The following is a 15,948-nucleotide window of genomic DNA, read 5'->3' as shown; positions in this document are numbered from 1 at the left end:
CATGCCCACTACACTCTCACATGGAGCATGCCCACTACACTCTCACATGGAGCATGCCCACTACACTCTCACATGGAGCATGCCCACTACACTCCCACACGGAGCATGTGACGCACCCACGGGTTCTTGGGGAGGACTACTCATCACCGGGCCGGTTTGGGATGTCACAGCGGCCTGGCCCGGCTCCGTGACCCCGGCGGTGTCAGTAAAATGAAGGGGGATGATGGTGGCAGATAGTAGTTATTCATGATGCCACCTGTGGTGTGCGGCTAGGATGGGAGCCGCCGCTGCGGGAGGTCTTCACTCTGGGGCGGATGACTACGCAGCTCAGATGGTATAGCTCTCCATAGGTAGAGCTCAGGCCCCAGGGAGCATGTTATGTGTAGTAGTCCACTCTAATAAAGGGAGTGCGGGCGCAGGAAGGATTAGACGACCCAGTGGCTGCAGTTTAAGATCTTTACTCACAGAGATGCTCTCCGCCTTTGGACTGCGGGACTCCATTGTGATGGGCTCCAGCCGATCCCGGATAGTTCAGAGGCCACATCCGGTGGGGTTTCTCTGTGAGTCCTTCCTCCCTGCGCTGTGTTGTGTGAGTCCCGGCGGCTTGAAGCTACGCGGGGACCTGAGTCTTGGAAATGGTTCTTTTCACGTCCCGTATAGCAGGCAGCGCGAGTCCGTTGTTGGTGCCACCCATAGGTCACGACTCCTGGCTCTATATGCTGCTTTGCCCCGGGATCTGTGTGTGGGCCAGAAGACTTGAAATCCTCTGCCCGGCGGATTCTGCTGGCGGGACCTGAAGTGCCCTCAGCCTAGGTCTCCGCACCCTGAGGTGTGCGCCAGTCCTGAAGGAGTTATCAGCTCTTCGACTGTTTTCTCCTTCGTCTCACTTGTTACCCAGGTTCTAACTTTCTGCGTATTTGTGTGGGTTGTCTTGCTTCCCTGAACAGTCACTCCACCCCCCGTCTAGTGGGTGGGAGGTCCCAGACGATATGGTGACCATCCTAAATGACCCTACCCTAACCCAGTCCTGGTGAGAGGGCAACTAGCTTATGTGTGTTGGTGGATTGTGGTTTACCGGTACTGACCTCCTCCATACCCAAGATGAATACTGCACCTCTGGTGAGGTGCAGTACCCTGTGGCGACTGAAGCCTCAGGGGCTCCACACATGCCCACCACACTCTCACACACAGAGCATGCCCACTACACTCCCCCACGGAGCATGCTCACTACACTCCCCCACACAGAGCATGCCCACTACACTCCCCCACACAGAGCATGCCCACTACACTCTCACACGGAGCATGCCCCCTACACTTCCACATGGAGCATGCTCACTACACTCCCCCACACAGATCATGCCCACTACACTCCCCCACTCACGGAGCATGCCCACTACACTCTCCCACACAGAACATGCCCACTACACTCACACACGGATCTTGCCCGCTACGTTATTTCAACCCAGTGTATCCCTCTACAGAGAGATGAACACGCCAACTCCAAGCATCACTAACTCAGTAAACTTTTCACATGTAGGGTAATCTTTATCATCCTTTAACATTATGTTTGGGGTTTTTTTTGTCTTCAGGATGGGGGTGATCGGCAGTAAGAAGCTGCCTTGGAAGAAAGACGACCATGGTAATCTGAGTTCTCCTGCCGGTCAGTTTTACAAACCCTCTCACCCTCCAATAGTAAGTTATGGATGGAGCGTCCTGGTTTTATGGCTCATGTTGTACCAATGTAGCAAGATGTTTGATATTAATACAATAGTAATGGGGGTAAGATGGTGCTGGGGCAAGGGGTGAATATGATCCAAGAGTGGACCCCAATAGCAAAATGGACCCTTATTATTTCTGGGGGAAATCTCCAGTCCATTGGATGGGTATAAAACAATATTGGCTCTGATGGAGATTAGATGAGTGTCTCATGAGTAATCTTATCCTCCATTCTGATTGCAGGTCCCAGCCTCACGACCACAGAATTTCACCGCACAAAGCAAAATATCCCAAAAAGGTGAGAAATGCTTCATAGCCTCAGAAAAATGCAAAAACTATAATCATTATTAATATGTCTAAGACGCTCAAATTATATATCACTACACGTGAGCCACACGTGTTATATTTGTGACACTTTTGAAGGCTTCTTCAGTGGAAACATTGCAAATGTGTAGTAAGTTGCTCTAAATATACACAATATGGAGAAAAGGATTGGGCTGCACAAGTTAAGTAATGACATCAGGTTCTCTCATGTATAATATCCAGCCCCTCTCCCCAGTGTGTAGCCTTCGGCCCCTCACCCACCGAGGTATCACATCCGCCTCCTCATTCCTGTGTATAACCTTGCCCCCCCATGTGGTCTGCCTTTATTAACATACTAATAGTGATGAGCGAGTACTAAAAAGCTCGGGTGCTCGAAGCTCGGGCCGAGCCTCCCAAGATACTCGTGTACTCGGGCCGAGCAACGAGCCCAATGTTATCCTATGGGAGACCCGAGTATTTTTGTGAAATGACCCCCCGGCAGCATGGAGAAACCCTAAAAATGTCACAAAAGTCTCAGAAGAGTGCTCAAATGACATGGCAACAGCATGGGGAAGACCCCTTGAAGCATTTATCACTCAAAAGTCACAGCTGTGAACAATTTTGTCCGCGTTTCACGCCATTTTTACGGACTCACCAGAAAACCTTCCAAAATGACCCCAAAATGATTTTTCATGGCAGAAATGTTAAGGGCACATACCCAATAGTGAGATAGAGCTGGTGTATGTTACTTTTTGAGATTAATACATGAAAGATTTTACGTGAAAACATTGTTTGGCACTCCGATGTCCCTGAGAAGAGACGTACATGAAGGCCTCTTGAGTCTAATGTGCCCATTTTGAGGAAGTGAGTCTTTGTAGTATTTTCCTTTGCCAGGGCAGCCAAAAATTGGGAGGCTCCACGTTGTCCCTGGGTAGAGACGTGCATGAGGGCCTCAAAACATTAAGTGTCCATTTTAAGGAAGTGGGTGTATTATACTATAGCCCTTAGGCAGGGCAGCCAAAAATTGGGAGGCTCCATGTTGTCCCTGGGTAGAGACGTGCATGAGGGCCTCAAAACATTGTTCCCATTGCAAAGGAGCGGGTCTCCTGTCGTTGTAATGTCCATTCTGCAAAGAATGGGCGAAAAAATTTACCACTGGGGGTATACCTGAAACAAAGACCTAACTATTGTAACAGTCATCATCATGGTGGCGCATGAGGAGAAGGAGGAGCAGTCCAGCGATTATCCAAAGTCCAGAAGTGTGTACCCATGGGTGAGTGGAGGTACATGGCAAACTTTAAATTCCGCTCTCATTTGCTGGTGGTGTGGTGAAGTCTGGCCCAATCCAACCCTTGTTCATCTTGATCAGAGTCAGCCTGTCAGCATTTTCAGTTGACAGGCGGGTGCGTTTATCTGTAATGATTCCACCTGCGGCACTAAAAACACGCTCTGACAAAACGCTAGCAGCAGGGCAGGCCAGGACTTCCAAGGCGTAGAGAGCCAATTCATGCCACGTGTCCAGCTTGGATACCCAATAATTGTAAGGCACAGAGGAATGTCGGAGTACAGTTGTTCGATCTGCAAGGTACTCCTTCAGCATCTGGGCAAACTTAGGATTTCTTGTGGCACTACCCCGCACCTCAGGGGCTGTGGTACGTGAGGGGCTGAGAAAACTGTCCCACATCTTAAAGACTGTTCCCCTACCTCTGGCGGATTGGACTTGTGCCTCTCTCGGCTGTACGCCTCGGTTGTCCACTGATTCCTGACCTATGCCGCTAGCGTTTTGTGAGGGGAATGCTTTGCCTACTTCCGTGAGTATGGCCTTCCGGAACTGCTGCATTTTGGTTGACCTCTCCTCCACGGGAATAAGAGACAAAAAGTTCTCCTTGTAGCGTGGGTCTAACAGTGTTACCAACCAGTAATGATTGTCGGCCAAGATGTTCTTAACGCGAGGGTCACGAGACAGGCAGCTTACCATAAAGTCAGCCATGTGCGCCAGACTCTTAACAGCCAGGACTTCAGTAGCCTGACCAACAAGATGACTGAACATGCTGTCCTCCTCCTCCTCCTCCTCCTCCTCCTCCTCCTCCTCCTCCTCATCTACCCTGTCCTCTGGCCAGCCACGCTGAACCGAGGATATGACTGGTGTGCATGTCATATCCTCAATTTGGCCGGAGAGTTGCTCCATGTCTTCATCCTCCTCCTCGTCATAGTCCTCCACTGCACGTTGTGATGAGACGAGGCTGGGCTGTGTGTTATCACCCACACCCACTACTGTTTCTTGCTGCAACTCATCGCGCTCCGCCTGCAATGCATCATGTTTGTTTTTCAGCAGAGACCGTTTTAGAAGGCAGAGTAGCGGTATGGTGACGCTAATAATGGCGTCATCAACACTCACCATCTTGGTGGAGTCCTCAAAGTTTTGGAGGATGGTAATAGGTCTGACATCCATCTCCACTCCTCAGGTGTTATGTGTGGAGTTTGACCCATTTCCCGACGGCTTAGGTGATGCAGGTACTCAACAACTGCCCTCTTCTGCTCACATATCCTGACCAACATGTGCAGAGTTGAATTCCAACGCGTGGGGACATCACACACCAGTCTGTGAGCCGGAAGATGCAAACGGCGCTGAAAGCCGGCAAGGCCGGCTGAAGCAGTAGGTGACTTTCGAAAATGTGCAGACAGGCGGCGAACTTTTACCAGCAGATCAGACAGCTCTGGGTATGACTTTATAAACCGCTGAACCACGAGGTTGAGCACATGGGCCACGCATGGAACATGTGTCAGCTGGCCTCGCCTCAAAGCCGCCACCAGGTTCCGGCCATTGTCACACACGACCTTTCCTGGCTTTAGGTTCAGAGGTGTGAGCCAGTGATCTGCCTGCTGTTTCATGACCATTGAGGAAGGATTCTCCAGTCGTGCTGTATGTGTGTTACCCACCAATACCATCTGTAAATAATACACGAACTGCATGTGACTTGGTTTAAAATTGGCCACAGCAGCCTTTATTACCTATTATTTACATACTAACGCAAGGGGGCGCCGTCCAACGGGCGACCCCAACAAATAACAATAGGTAACACAGTAACCAATACAGTAAATATACAACCCTGAGTAGGCCCAGTCCAGGAACCACTTCTCACCCCAGTATCCCTGGCCGCAACACACCGACCCAGAGATGAGGTATTAATCACCTACGGATTAACCCTCCAACTTTGCAGAACCCCGTGCCTGCAACATCCCGGAACCTGGAGCCACCATACCAAGATGGTGTCTCTCTGTCCAGTTACCATTGCCTTCAACCGCCTCTGGACCAGACCTACCCCCCGCTGCTGTGACAAAGAAACAACCCAGACAAAATTCCCCTCGGTATTAAACACAAGGGAGGGTGGGCGGGGATCGTTCCATATCCGGAAGTCAAGAGAGAGGGGGTAAGTCAAAGTCCTTTACTTACACCCCTCAACTGTCCCACCTCTTCCTCCAGGGAACTCCTCCTACCCACCAATCCCTTTTATTCTGCCTTATAAACAAACCATTCCTGTTTCCATTAACCCCATCACTCCTTCCCTTCCCTCTAGTCATGTCGCCCCTCCACCCTATGGGTTCCATGGCTTTCTTGACCATTGAGGAAGGATTCTCCAGTCGTGCTGTATGTGTGTTACCCACCAATACCATCTGTAAATAATACACGAACTGCATGTGACTTGGTTTAAAATTGGCCACAGCAGCCTTTATTACCTATTATTTACATACTAACGCAAGGGGGCGCCGTCCAACGGGCGACCCCAACAAATAACAATAGGTAACACAGTAACCAATACAGTAAATATACAACCCTGAGTAGGCCCAGTCCAGGAACCACTTCTCACCCCAGTATCCCTGGCCGCAACACACCGACCCAGAGATGAGGTATTAATCACCTACGGATTAACCCTCCAACTTTGCAGAACCCCGTGCCTGCAACATCCCGGAACCTGGAGCCACCATACCAAGATGGTGTCTCTCTGTCCAGTTACCATTGCCTTCAACCGCCTCTGGACCAGACCTACCCCCCGCCACAGGACAGGGCACGTGACTCCTTACGTGGCCTGGACCCGCCACACACCAAAAGCTTGTACCACACCTCCACGCAATCCCAGTGTCCACAAACAGCACCAAGAACGTTAAGATGCACCCCCATCGCATCACCAAAACCACCAGTTCAGCGCCACCAACTTTAGGCGCCGCCCCCCAATAAAGGCTCGATTGATACTGCCTACCGCACAAGCCACACGCCATTCCAAACCGGTCACACTATCAAAAACTACCCCACGATTAAGCCCGGGTATGTCTTCCACAATGCAACAAACCAACAATTTTTTTTTTTTTTTTTAAAAAACATTCATAAATAACTTCTCGAGATACCTAATCGCTGCCTCCCACTCACTGGACCAGTACCATCGACCCGTCCAGACCCCACTGGCAAAATTTGGGCGAGCCTCAGACCGTCGAGGCCCCGAGAACCAACGAATGCCCAAATATCCAAATGAGGCACACCCTCACCACAAAACCCAGAGGTTATAAACCCACAGATAACACCAACCTGTTACGCCAACCCATTCCACTCCCAAAAGACTCAAACGCCCCCATTGGCCTTAACCCGATAACAACTGAGGCCAACGTAACACCGAAACAAGAGGACTCCCACCTCCCAATACTTCTCACCACCCCTTTTCTGAGCCCACCGAGGGGCCTCCGTGGAAGCCCAATCCAGAAGGAAGACGACCCGTAGTATTCCGGGCGCCCACCCCCGCCACCTGCAATCCAGTCTGCAGCGCTGCCACAAAATGGTATCTTAACAAACGCGACACAATAATGATCCTGGGCGTCCTCACAACATAAATTCCGCACCCGGGACCGCGTATAACAACACCAACCTTCACCACCCGCCTAATCTGATTCGGTGAGCGACAAAGCCGGCGCTCAACCCACTGCACCACCTCGGACACATCCTCCAACATCCAACCTCCGCTCCTAACCGTAGATGGGCTGACCAACCCCACAATCTCAAAGCCTCCCAAAAGGCTAACACAAACCGTTTTGGACAAGGGAAACAAAACCTGCTCGTGCTCAGATGAACATAGCCACCACAAACCACTCACCAAACGCTGCCACAAAACAACGGAGACTGACCCTTGTATCCCGCTGCCTCACACCCTTACGACCAAACCCTTCAAGGCCTGCCGCGCACTAAGATCCTGCGAAAACATCTCTCCACATCTAATCCTCAACAAGACAGCCACAGCCGCCACCCTCTGCTCCACTGCTGACGCCGGCCTAGCAGCCTGAAAACCGTTAATCACCACTGCCAACGCCCCCACCAAATACTCCACCGGGCCTTCCTCACACATTGTCCCAAACAACGTTATCCGCGCCACCCACACTTCTGGATATCAGCCCCAAATAACCTCAGTCACTGGGCACTGAGCCGCTCCCCAACACAGCCACACCAGACTCCACAAGCCCTCAGGACACACCGTGCCCACCTCGTCTGTTACGCGGCCTCAACTCCCGAGACCTGCAGAACTGGAAGGAAACAAAGCAGCTGCTATTCCCTTGGCGAACCCCAGTACTGGTTGCGCCACGCATACCGTTTTTTTTTTTTTTTAAACGCATACAATTGCGAAACCAACTGTCGCAAGTACGCCACCCTTGGCCCCAGGATTAGCAAACCAACTATTAATCGAATTCTCCACCAACTGATAGTCAGAATGACAGCACACCTTCCTCTTGGAAAAACTGCCAACCTCCCCAACCCGACTACTACCACCGATTGGAAGCGCTACCCCACAATGCCCAACCAGAAAACCAACTGGACCCGCTGCATCCGAGTACCGCAGCTACGTTCCATCAGGCACCACCTTACCCAGCCACAATCCGCGGCCACTAAATCGCCGTAAGAAAAAACCTCCTACACCATCAGATCGTCATTGATCTCCTTCGTGACCACACACAAATGATCCGATGGCTGCACCCTTGGCGCAGCCATCGCCAGCCGTCCAGCAGACACGCCCCCCAGCGGCGTAACTCTGCACCCGTGGTTCGACCGCCCCTGCAAAGACTGCACCGCCTGAAACCGCACCGTCTTAGCTGACCTAACTGCCTCTATCGCAGCCCATAGGACCACACCATTACCCACGAATCCTACCTCTCTGACCATAACATCAAACTTTATCCCCCACAAACTGTATCACTGGCGTTGGACCCTCAGTCTTCGCCTGCGCCAACAGGCCCAAAAGAGTATCCACCACCATCTGCAATGAAACAACAACCTCAACGAATCATCAACCCGCCAACCCGATGTAAAGAGAATCAACCTATAATGAATAAGAGGTGTAAGCTGGGACACACCACGCACAAACCACTCCACAAAGAAATAACCGCCCCCAATGGAACATAAAATGGGACAAAACCCATTAGCCCCCACCGATCAGCATAATAATAACTCCCCTCCCCACCGCAGCACCAGAACTGCTAGCTAGCAGGGTGGACCAGTAACAACCTAAATGCCGCCTCCAAATCCACCTTTGCCATCAATGCTCCACGGCTCACCGCCTTTACCAAATCCCACCCTCTGTCCAACGACACATAATAAACCGCCGACAATTCTGGAGCCAAGCAGGCATACACCGATGACTCCTCCAGATAAGATACGTTTTGAACAAGCCGAAATATATACATCTATATACAGCTCATTTCCGGCACTACCCACCAACAGAGAAACCCAATCATGACAAGGAGGGCCCCGAATGGCCCACCCATCCTGCCCAAAGCCACGTCCTGACCCCTCTTTCCACTGACAACCACCAGGTGTCCCCTAGCCCAGCACAAACTTCCAATAAGGAGGCAAAGATCCACCAATATAAATAGAAAGACGCAGAATTACTATGTTCCTTACCACAACCCAACACGTATGCTTAAGACAACCGTCCGCGCCAAATCTGCACCACCCATCATTCTATTCCCCCCAAAAAACCCTCATCGTCCGTGTCGCCGGGGTTCCACGCCCCGAACAGCCAACTACCCCCCAAAAGGGGGGGGCTGACTAGGAGCCACCATCCACTGCAGCCATAAGGATGTGCCCGTATGCTCCTACCGCATACTGGCATGCAACACCTTCCCTTGCTGAAATTACACGGCGTACTGAAGCCAGACTAAACCGCCATATGACCTAAACAAGCCACCCCAAATGGATCCATATAACCGAACCATGCCGAACCAATTACCCAATTCCTTCCCCCGATACCCTTGCCAAAAACGCAAATGCCCGCAGCCACGTTGCAAATGTACGAGGGGTGAGCCTCCACCGGCGCTTCCCCCACCCCCTCTACTTATCCTTCCTGGAATCACTTGGCTTAACCTAATCCAGGTGAAACTGTTCCAGGGGGAGCAGCGAAACTATTGCTACACGTTCCCCCATTCAAATCTTATCCCTCACATCCTCCAGCAAGTGAGCCCCCCCCCAGCGGGCCTTTGAAGCACCCATAACTCTCACACTTGACCACTGTCAGCCCAATGCACCACCTCATCCCCCTCTTCGCTCCTCACCACTCACTCTGTCACAGCCCTTGCCGCCTCTGCCCGAAAATGCTCCCCTGCCGCCTCATGCGCCCTCACTCTGCCTGCCGCACCTGCGCCTACTAACCACCGATCCCGTCCATGCCGCCGGCGGTGCATGCGCACTCTCCACAACCGTATACACCACTGCAGTAAACCCCATACCTTGTCAAAACACAAACCCACTCGGCGCTGCCGTGTCCGCAGCCGCCCCCCCCACCAACTGCGCCCCAACCCTGCCGAATCCACGGCCGTCTCACCCGACCGCGACCCGGCGTATCCTGGAATAAAAGTCACGCCATCCAGACGTCTGATTCTTCCGTCGCTGCTTCCTCCTCCTCCTCGCTGGAGCCGACCGCCTCTGGCTCATGTAATGCAGACGCCGCCGAAGCGCTGCCACCACCACGGCCGTCCTCCTGGTACGCCGCGTGGGCACCATCCTCCAAGCTCCATCTTCTGTCCCGCGGCGACAACCCCGGAAACCGTCCCGACCCACGGGCTGCCACCGCGGGCCTCATCTTCTGGCCCGACCCCCCCCTGCTGCCTGCAAGGACAGGGGGTACCTGTGGCCCGACCCGCTGCCAGCAGACTCCCATCCAGAGCCGCCAGCCTCCTGCCCACCTGGGCCCAGAAGGCATCCGTCCGCCGGGTCCTCGCCCCCCTGGGGGAGACCGCCGCTGCCGGGAGCTGCACGCCTGCTCTGGGTGACCAGGCGGGGACCGCAGGGTCCCCGCCGTCACCCCCACGTACCGACGCCTCCCGGGCATCCGTCGCACCAGGCTCGCCTGCCCTGGTGCCGGACCCCTTGCTGGCTGCAGCCCCCCGGCCACCCCCCCCCTCCACCCACGGGGGAAGGGGGGTAACGCTGGCCTCCGTCCTCGCCGGGCGCTCTCCTGGCCAGGAGCCGCCGCATCCATCCCTCCTGGGCCCCATGAAAGCCTCTGTCCGCTGGGCCCTCCCCCTCCTGGGGGAGACCGCCGCGGCCGGGAGCTGCAACCTGATCTGGGTGACCAAGCAGAAACCGCAGGGCCCCTGCCGTCACCCCCACTCACCGACGCCTCCTGGGCACCCGTCGCCCCAGGCCCGCCTGCCCTGGTGCCGGACCCACCACTGGCTGCAGCTCCGCGGCCCACCCCACCGTCCGCGAGGGGTAAAGCTGGCCTCTGTCACCGCCGGGCGCTCTCCCCGTCCGGGAGCCGCCGCATCCAGCAATCCAGGCCGCGGCTCGGACCGGAAATAGGCCGCAGACAAGCCACGCCCCCCTCCCGGCTGCCGCGGCCCGGACGGAGATTCCTCCCGCGGCCGGAGCAGCAGCTGAGTACTGCCCTGCCCACGTCCTACCGCGGAGGGTCCCCGAAGGGGCTCTCACATCTCCTCCTCGCTCCCCCCGCACACGGCAAGTACCTGAGATATGAGGGAGGGGGGATGCCGCCCGCAGCTGACAGGGGAGCGAGGGGAAAGTGCCAACGGGTTAACCCCCAGCAGCCAAGGCGTGGGACCGCGCTGCCAGGGGCCCGTGCACTGCCATGATGAATCCGCTGGTCCCGGGTAGCAGCCATCCTGTCGCACGTCCGGATCGTTCCATATCCGGAAGTCTGGTGATGTGAGGGGCTGGGGAACCTCCATTATGACGTCCTTGTACAGATCTTTGTGTCCTTCTAAATACTCCCACTCCTCCATGGAGAAATAGAAGGTGACGTCCTGACACCTTATAGGAACCTCTCCAGTCAGATCGTTCCATATCCGGAAGTCAAGAGAGAGGGGGTAAGTCAAAGTCCTTTACTTACACCCCTCAACTGTCCCACCTCTTCCTCCAGGGAACTCCTCCTACCCACCAATCCCTTTTATTCTGCCTTATAAACAAACCATTCCTGTTTCCATTAACCCCATCACTCCTTCCCTTCCCTCTAGTCATGTCGCCCCTCCACCCTATGGGTTCCATGGCTTTCTGAGCTGTCCACAGCTCTTCTGCATTGTGGGGTTTGTCACCTATGCAGATTAGCTTCAGCACAGCCTGTTGCCGCTTCGCCGAGGCAGTGCTGCAGTGCTTCCAGCTTGTGACTGGTGTGGAGGGCACAGTGGATGAGGATGCGCAGGAGGAGGAGGAGGCTGAAGAGCATGACATTCCGGAGCTGTAGAGTGTGGGTGAAACACTGACTGAGGTAGGGCCTGCAAACCTTGGTGTGGGAAGGACGTGTTCCGTCCCTCGCTCAGACTGGGTCCCAGCTTCCACAATATTAACCCAGTGTGCCGTCAACGAGATGTAGCGGCCTTGCCCACAAGCACTTGTCCACGTGTCTGTGGTTAGGTGGACCTTGGGTGAAACAGCGTTGTTCAGGGCACGTGTGATGTTTTGTGACACGTGGTTATGCAACGCGGGGACGGCACACCGGGAGAAATAGTGGCGGCTGGGGACCGAGTAACGTGGGACAGCTGCCGCCATCAGGTCACGGAATGCTTCTGTCTCCACCAGCCTAAAAGGCAACATTTCCAGCGCAAGCAGTCGCGAAATGTTAGCATTTAGAACTGTGGCATGTGGGGTGTTGGCAGTGTATTTGCGCCTGCGTTCAAAGGTTTGCTGAATGGATAACTGATCGCTGCGCTGGGACAAGGACGTGCTTGATGATGGTGTTCTTTCTGCGTAGGCAACTGCAGGTGCAGGAGTGGAGGAGGCTTGTTCGCAGGCAGCATGGACAGAGGATTGGCTCGCATGCACAACCAGCGAAGACGTAGCAGTGACATCAGCAAGCACTGCTCCTCGACTCTGTTGTACTTCCCACAAAGTCGGGTGCTTGGCTGACATGTGCCTGATCATGCTGGTGGTGGTCAGGCTGCTAGTTTTGGTACCCCTGCTGATGCTGGCACGGCAGGTGTTGCAAATGGCCTTTTTTGAATCATCTGGATCCAACTTAAAAAACTGCCAGACTCGGGAAGACCTAACATTTGTACAGGCACCTTGTGTCGTCGTGTTGTTCCGGGGAACGGTTGCCTGACTTCTGCCTGGGGCCACCACCCTGCTTCTTACTGCCTGTTGTGATGCTATGCCTCCCTCCCCCTGTGCACTGCTGTCCTCGCTCTGCATATCCTCCTGCCAGGTTGGGTCAGTTACTGGATCATCCACCACGTCGTCTTCCTCTTCCGCACCCTGCTCCTCCTCCTGACTTCCTGACAATTGTGTCTCATCATCGTCCACCACTTGTTGAGACACGTTGCCAACTTCGTGAGAACGTGGCTGCTCAAATATTTGGCCATCTGTACAGACGATCTCCTCATGACCCACTTCAATATGAGCTGGCGAGAGGCCAGAATGTGTGAATGGAAACGTGAACAGCTCTTCCGAGTGTCCAAGTGTGGGATCATTAATGTCCGAGGAGGACGTGTACTCAGCCTGGTGGTAGGAAGGAGGATCAGGTTCAGAAATGTGCGGTGCAGTATCACGGCTACTGACACTTGACCGTGTGGAAGACAGAGTGTTTGTGGTGGTGCCAATCTGACTGGAAGCATTATCTGCTATCCAACTAACAACCTGTTGACACTGGTCTTGGTTCAAGAGCAGTGTACTGCTGCGGTCCCCAAGAATTTGGGACAGGACGTGCGAGCGACTAGATGTGGCCCTTTGTTGTGGCGAAATTAGAGCTTGCCCACGACCTCGGCCTCTGCCTGCACCACCATCACGTCCACTTCCTTGTTCATTGCCAATGCCCTTGCGCATTTTGCAATGCTGTGCACTGCTGACGTGTATATTCACTACTTGTGCGTTATATTAAAGTTTCTGGAAATTGCACACAAGTGCACCTGTACGCTGCCACCAACAGGCACACACGTGCGGTTTTAAAAACCAAGCACGGACGCAATAAGAACCTAACAGGTTTTTTTGGGGAGCGACAATTACAGACAAGTCAGACACTATCTGGACTGTTTTACACTGTGTACACCAGCCCCAGATATGATGAAGGCTGGTATACGGTCACCACTACCCTGCCTGCCTGCCTGTATACTGGTACAATAGTCCTGACAAGGACTCTTCTGGTCACTAGCCTGTATTCAGACCTGGCTATACCCTGCCTGTATATAGCAACAATAGTCCTGAGAAGGACTCTGCTACTGTACTCCGACCTGGCTATACCCTGCCTGCCTGTATACAACTAGAATAGTCCTGAGAAGGACTTTTGGTCACACTGTTTGCAGCCCTGCAACTGAAAAAGCTATAAAGGGCCGCAAAGCTTTCCCTGAATCAGCGACACTCTCCCTGCACTGACTGTCTGGATAGCTGTGTGCAGAGCACAGCGCGCCCGCCGGTATAAAGGCTCGGTCACGCTGTGCAAGCCGGCCAATCACTGCAATTCCACAACTAACAGGGCTGTGGCATTGCAGTGGTCTGCCAGCCAATCCCTGCATGAGGGCTGGCTCTCAAAAGAGCGTCAACATGCAGAAATGAAGACCACGAGTACAGCACGAGTATCGTGAGATTACTCGGTCCCCGCCGAGCAGCCCGAGTACAGCGATACTCGTGCGAGTACCGAGTAGTGACAAGCATACTCGCTCATCACTACATACTAACTGTACTACCTGGCTTCGCCCGGGTTAATAATTGCTGTTAACAAAATAGAATGTATTAACAAAAATGTATTCTGCACACAAAAACCACAAAACAGATAGATAGAAATGTAATTATAATGTCTGTCTCCCCCTCTGTATATATCTCTCTGTCTCTCTCTCTATCTCTTTGTCTGTCTCTTTCCCTGTCTATCTCTGACTGTCTCTGTCTCTTTCTCCGTCTGTCTCAATCTCTTTCCCTGTCTGTCTATCTATCTCTGTCACTTTCCCTGTCTGTCTCTTTCCCTCTCTTTCCCTGTCTGTCTCTTTCCCTCTTTCCCTCTGTCTCTTTCCCTGTGTCTGTCTCTTTGTCTGTCTCTTTACCTGTCTTTGTCTGTCCCTTACCCTGTCTGTCTCTTTCCCTGTCTGTCTGTTTCCCTATGTCTGTCTCTGTCTCTTTACCTGTCTGTGTCTGTCTCTTAACCTGTCTGTCTCTTTCCCTCTCTTTCCCTGTCTGTCTCTTTCCCTGTCAGTCTGTCTCTTTGTCTGTCTCTTTGTGTCTGTCTCTTACCCTGTCTATGTCTGTTTCTTACCCTGTCTGTGTCTGCCTCTTTCCCTGTCTGTGTCTGTCTCTTTCCCTGGCTGCATTGTGACACGCCAACATTCCATATAAGGGCGTGGCTGCACATTCTTCTGAAGTTCTGGCTGCACTGTGGCTCCCAGCTCCATTCACTTTAATGGAGGCAGGTGTTTTGGTGAATAACTGTAAAATGCGGGGTTAAAATTTCCCCTCAAAACATAGCCTATGACGCTCTCGGGGTCCTGAAGTGTGAGTGTGCAAAATTTTGTGGCTGTAGCTGCGACGGTGAAGATGCCAATCCCGGACACACACACACACACACACACATTCAGCTTTATATATTAGATGATAGAACAGCTGGTGGTGCAGATCTCACTGATACCAGTGCATCCTGTAACAGAAGCCACCGAGTACTGACTTTTCTTCCTCTTAAACCTTCCCCATCACCTGTGAGGGATGTTGTTGAGAAGTAGAAGAAACTGCAGCAACTCAGCCACGAAATGGAGACCCCGTAATGTTACAGTGTGGGGGGCCGAGTGCTGAGGAGCAGAGGGCAGAAAAGTCCTCACCGCTCTGCGGACCCTATAACTGCAGAGCCCAGACCTCCTCTGGTAACATCAGCACAAACACTGCACCCACCGGGGACTTCATGGCCGAGCAGCTGCAGACATACATCACCAAGCACAATGCCAAGCCGTACATCACCAAGCACAATGCTGAGCCGTACATCACCAAGCACAATGCCGAGCCGTACATCACCAAGCACAATGCCGAGCCATACATCACCAAGCACAATGCCGAGCCGTACATCACCAAGCACAATGCCGAGCCGTACATCACCAAGCACAATGCCGAGCCGTACATCACCAAGCACAATGCCGAGCCGTACATCACCAAGCACAATGCCGAGCCGTACATCACCAAGCACAATGCCGAGCCGTACATCACCAAGCACAATGCCGAGCCGTACATCACCAAGCACAATGCCGAGCCGTACATCACCAAGCCCAATGCCAAGCCGTACATCACCAAGGACAATGCCGAGCCATACATCACCAAGCACAATGCCGAGCCGTACATCACCAAGCACAATGCCGAGCCCTACATCACCAAGCACAATGCCGAGCCGTACATCACCAAGCACAATGCCGAGCCGTACATCACCAAGCACAAGGCCGAGCCGTACATCACCAAGCACAATGCCGAGCCGTACATCA

General features: G+C 53.3%; 1 protein-coding gene across 1 annotated transcript in view; it reads left to right on the top strand.

The window, feature by feature from the left end:
• BLK (BLK proto-oncogene, Src family tyrosine kinase) overlaps positions 1–15,948 on the top strand; it is a 139,552-nt gene that overhangs the window by 38,780 nt on the left and 84,824 nt on the right. The window contains exons 2-3 of the mRNA XM_075341247.1: positions 1,590–1,692; positions 1,960–2,014. Of these exons, the coding sequence (XP_075197362.1) occupies positions 1,591–1,692; positions 1,960–2,014 (157 nt within the window). The 5' untranslated portion in view covers position 1,590. The remainder of the gene's footprint in view (positions 1–1,589; positions 1,693–1,959; positions 2,015–15,948) is intronic.

This window comes from Anomaloglossus baeobatrachus, chromosome 3 (assembly GCF_048569485.1).
Source record: "Anomaloglossus baeobatrachus isolate aAnoBae1 chromosome 3, aAnoBae1.hap1, whole genome shotgun sequence".
In the NCBI taxonomy this organism is placed as follows: Eukaryota; Metazoa; Chordata; class Amphibia; order Anura; family Aromobatidae; genus Anomaloglossus; species Anomaloglossus baeobatrachus.
Note: the sequence above shows the minus strand (reverse complement) of the source record. Positions and strands in the feature narration are given on the sequence as shown.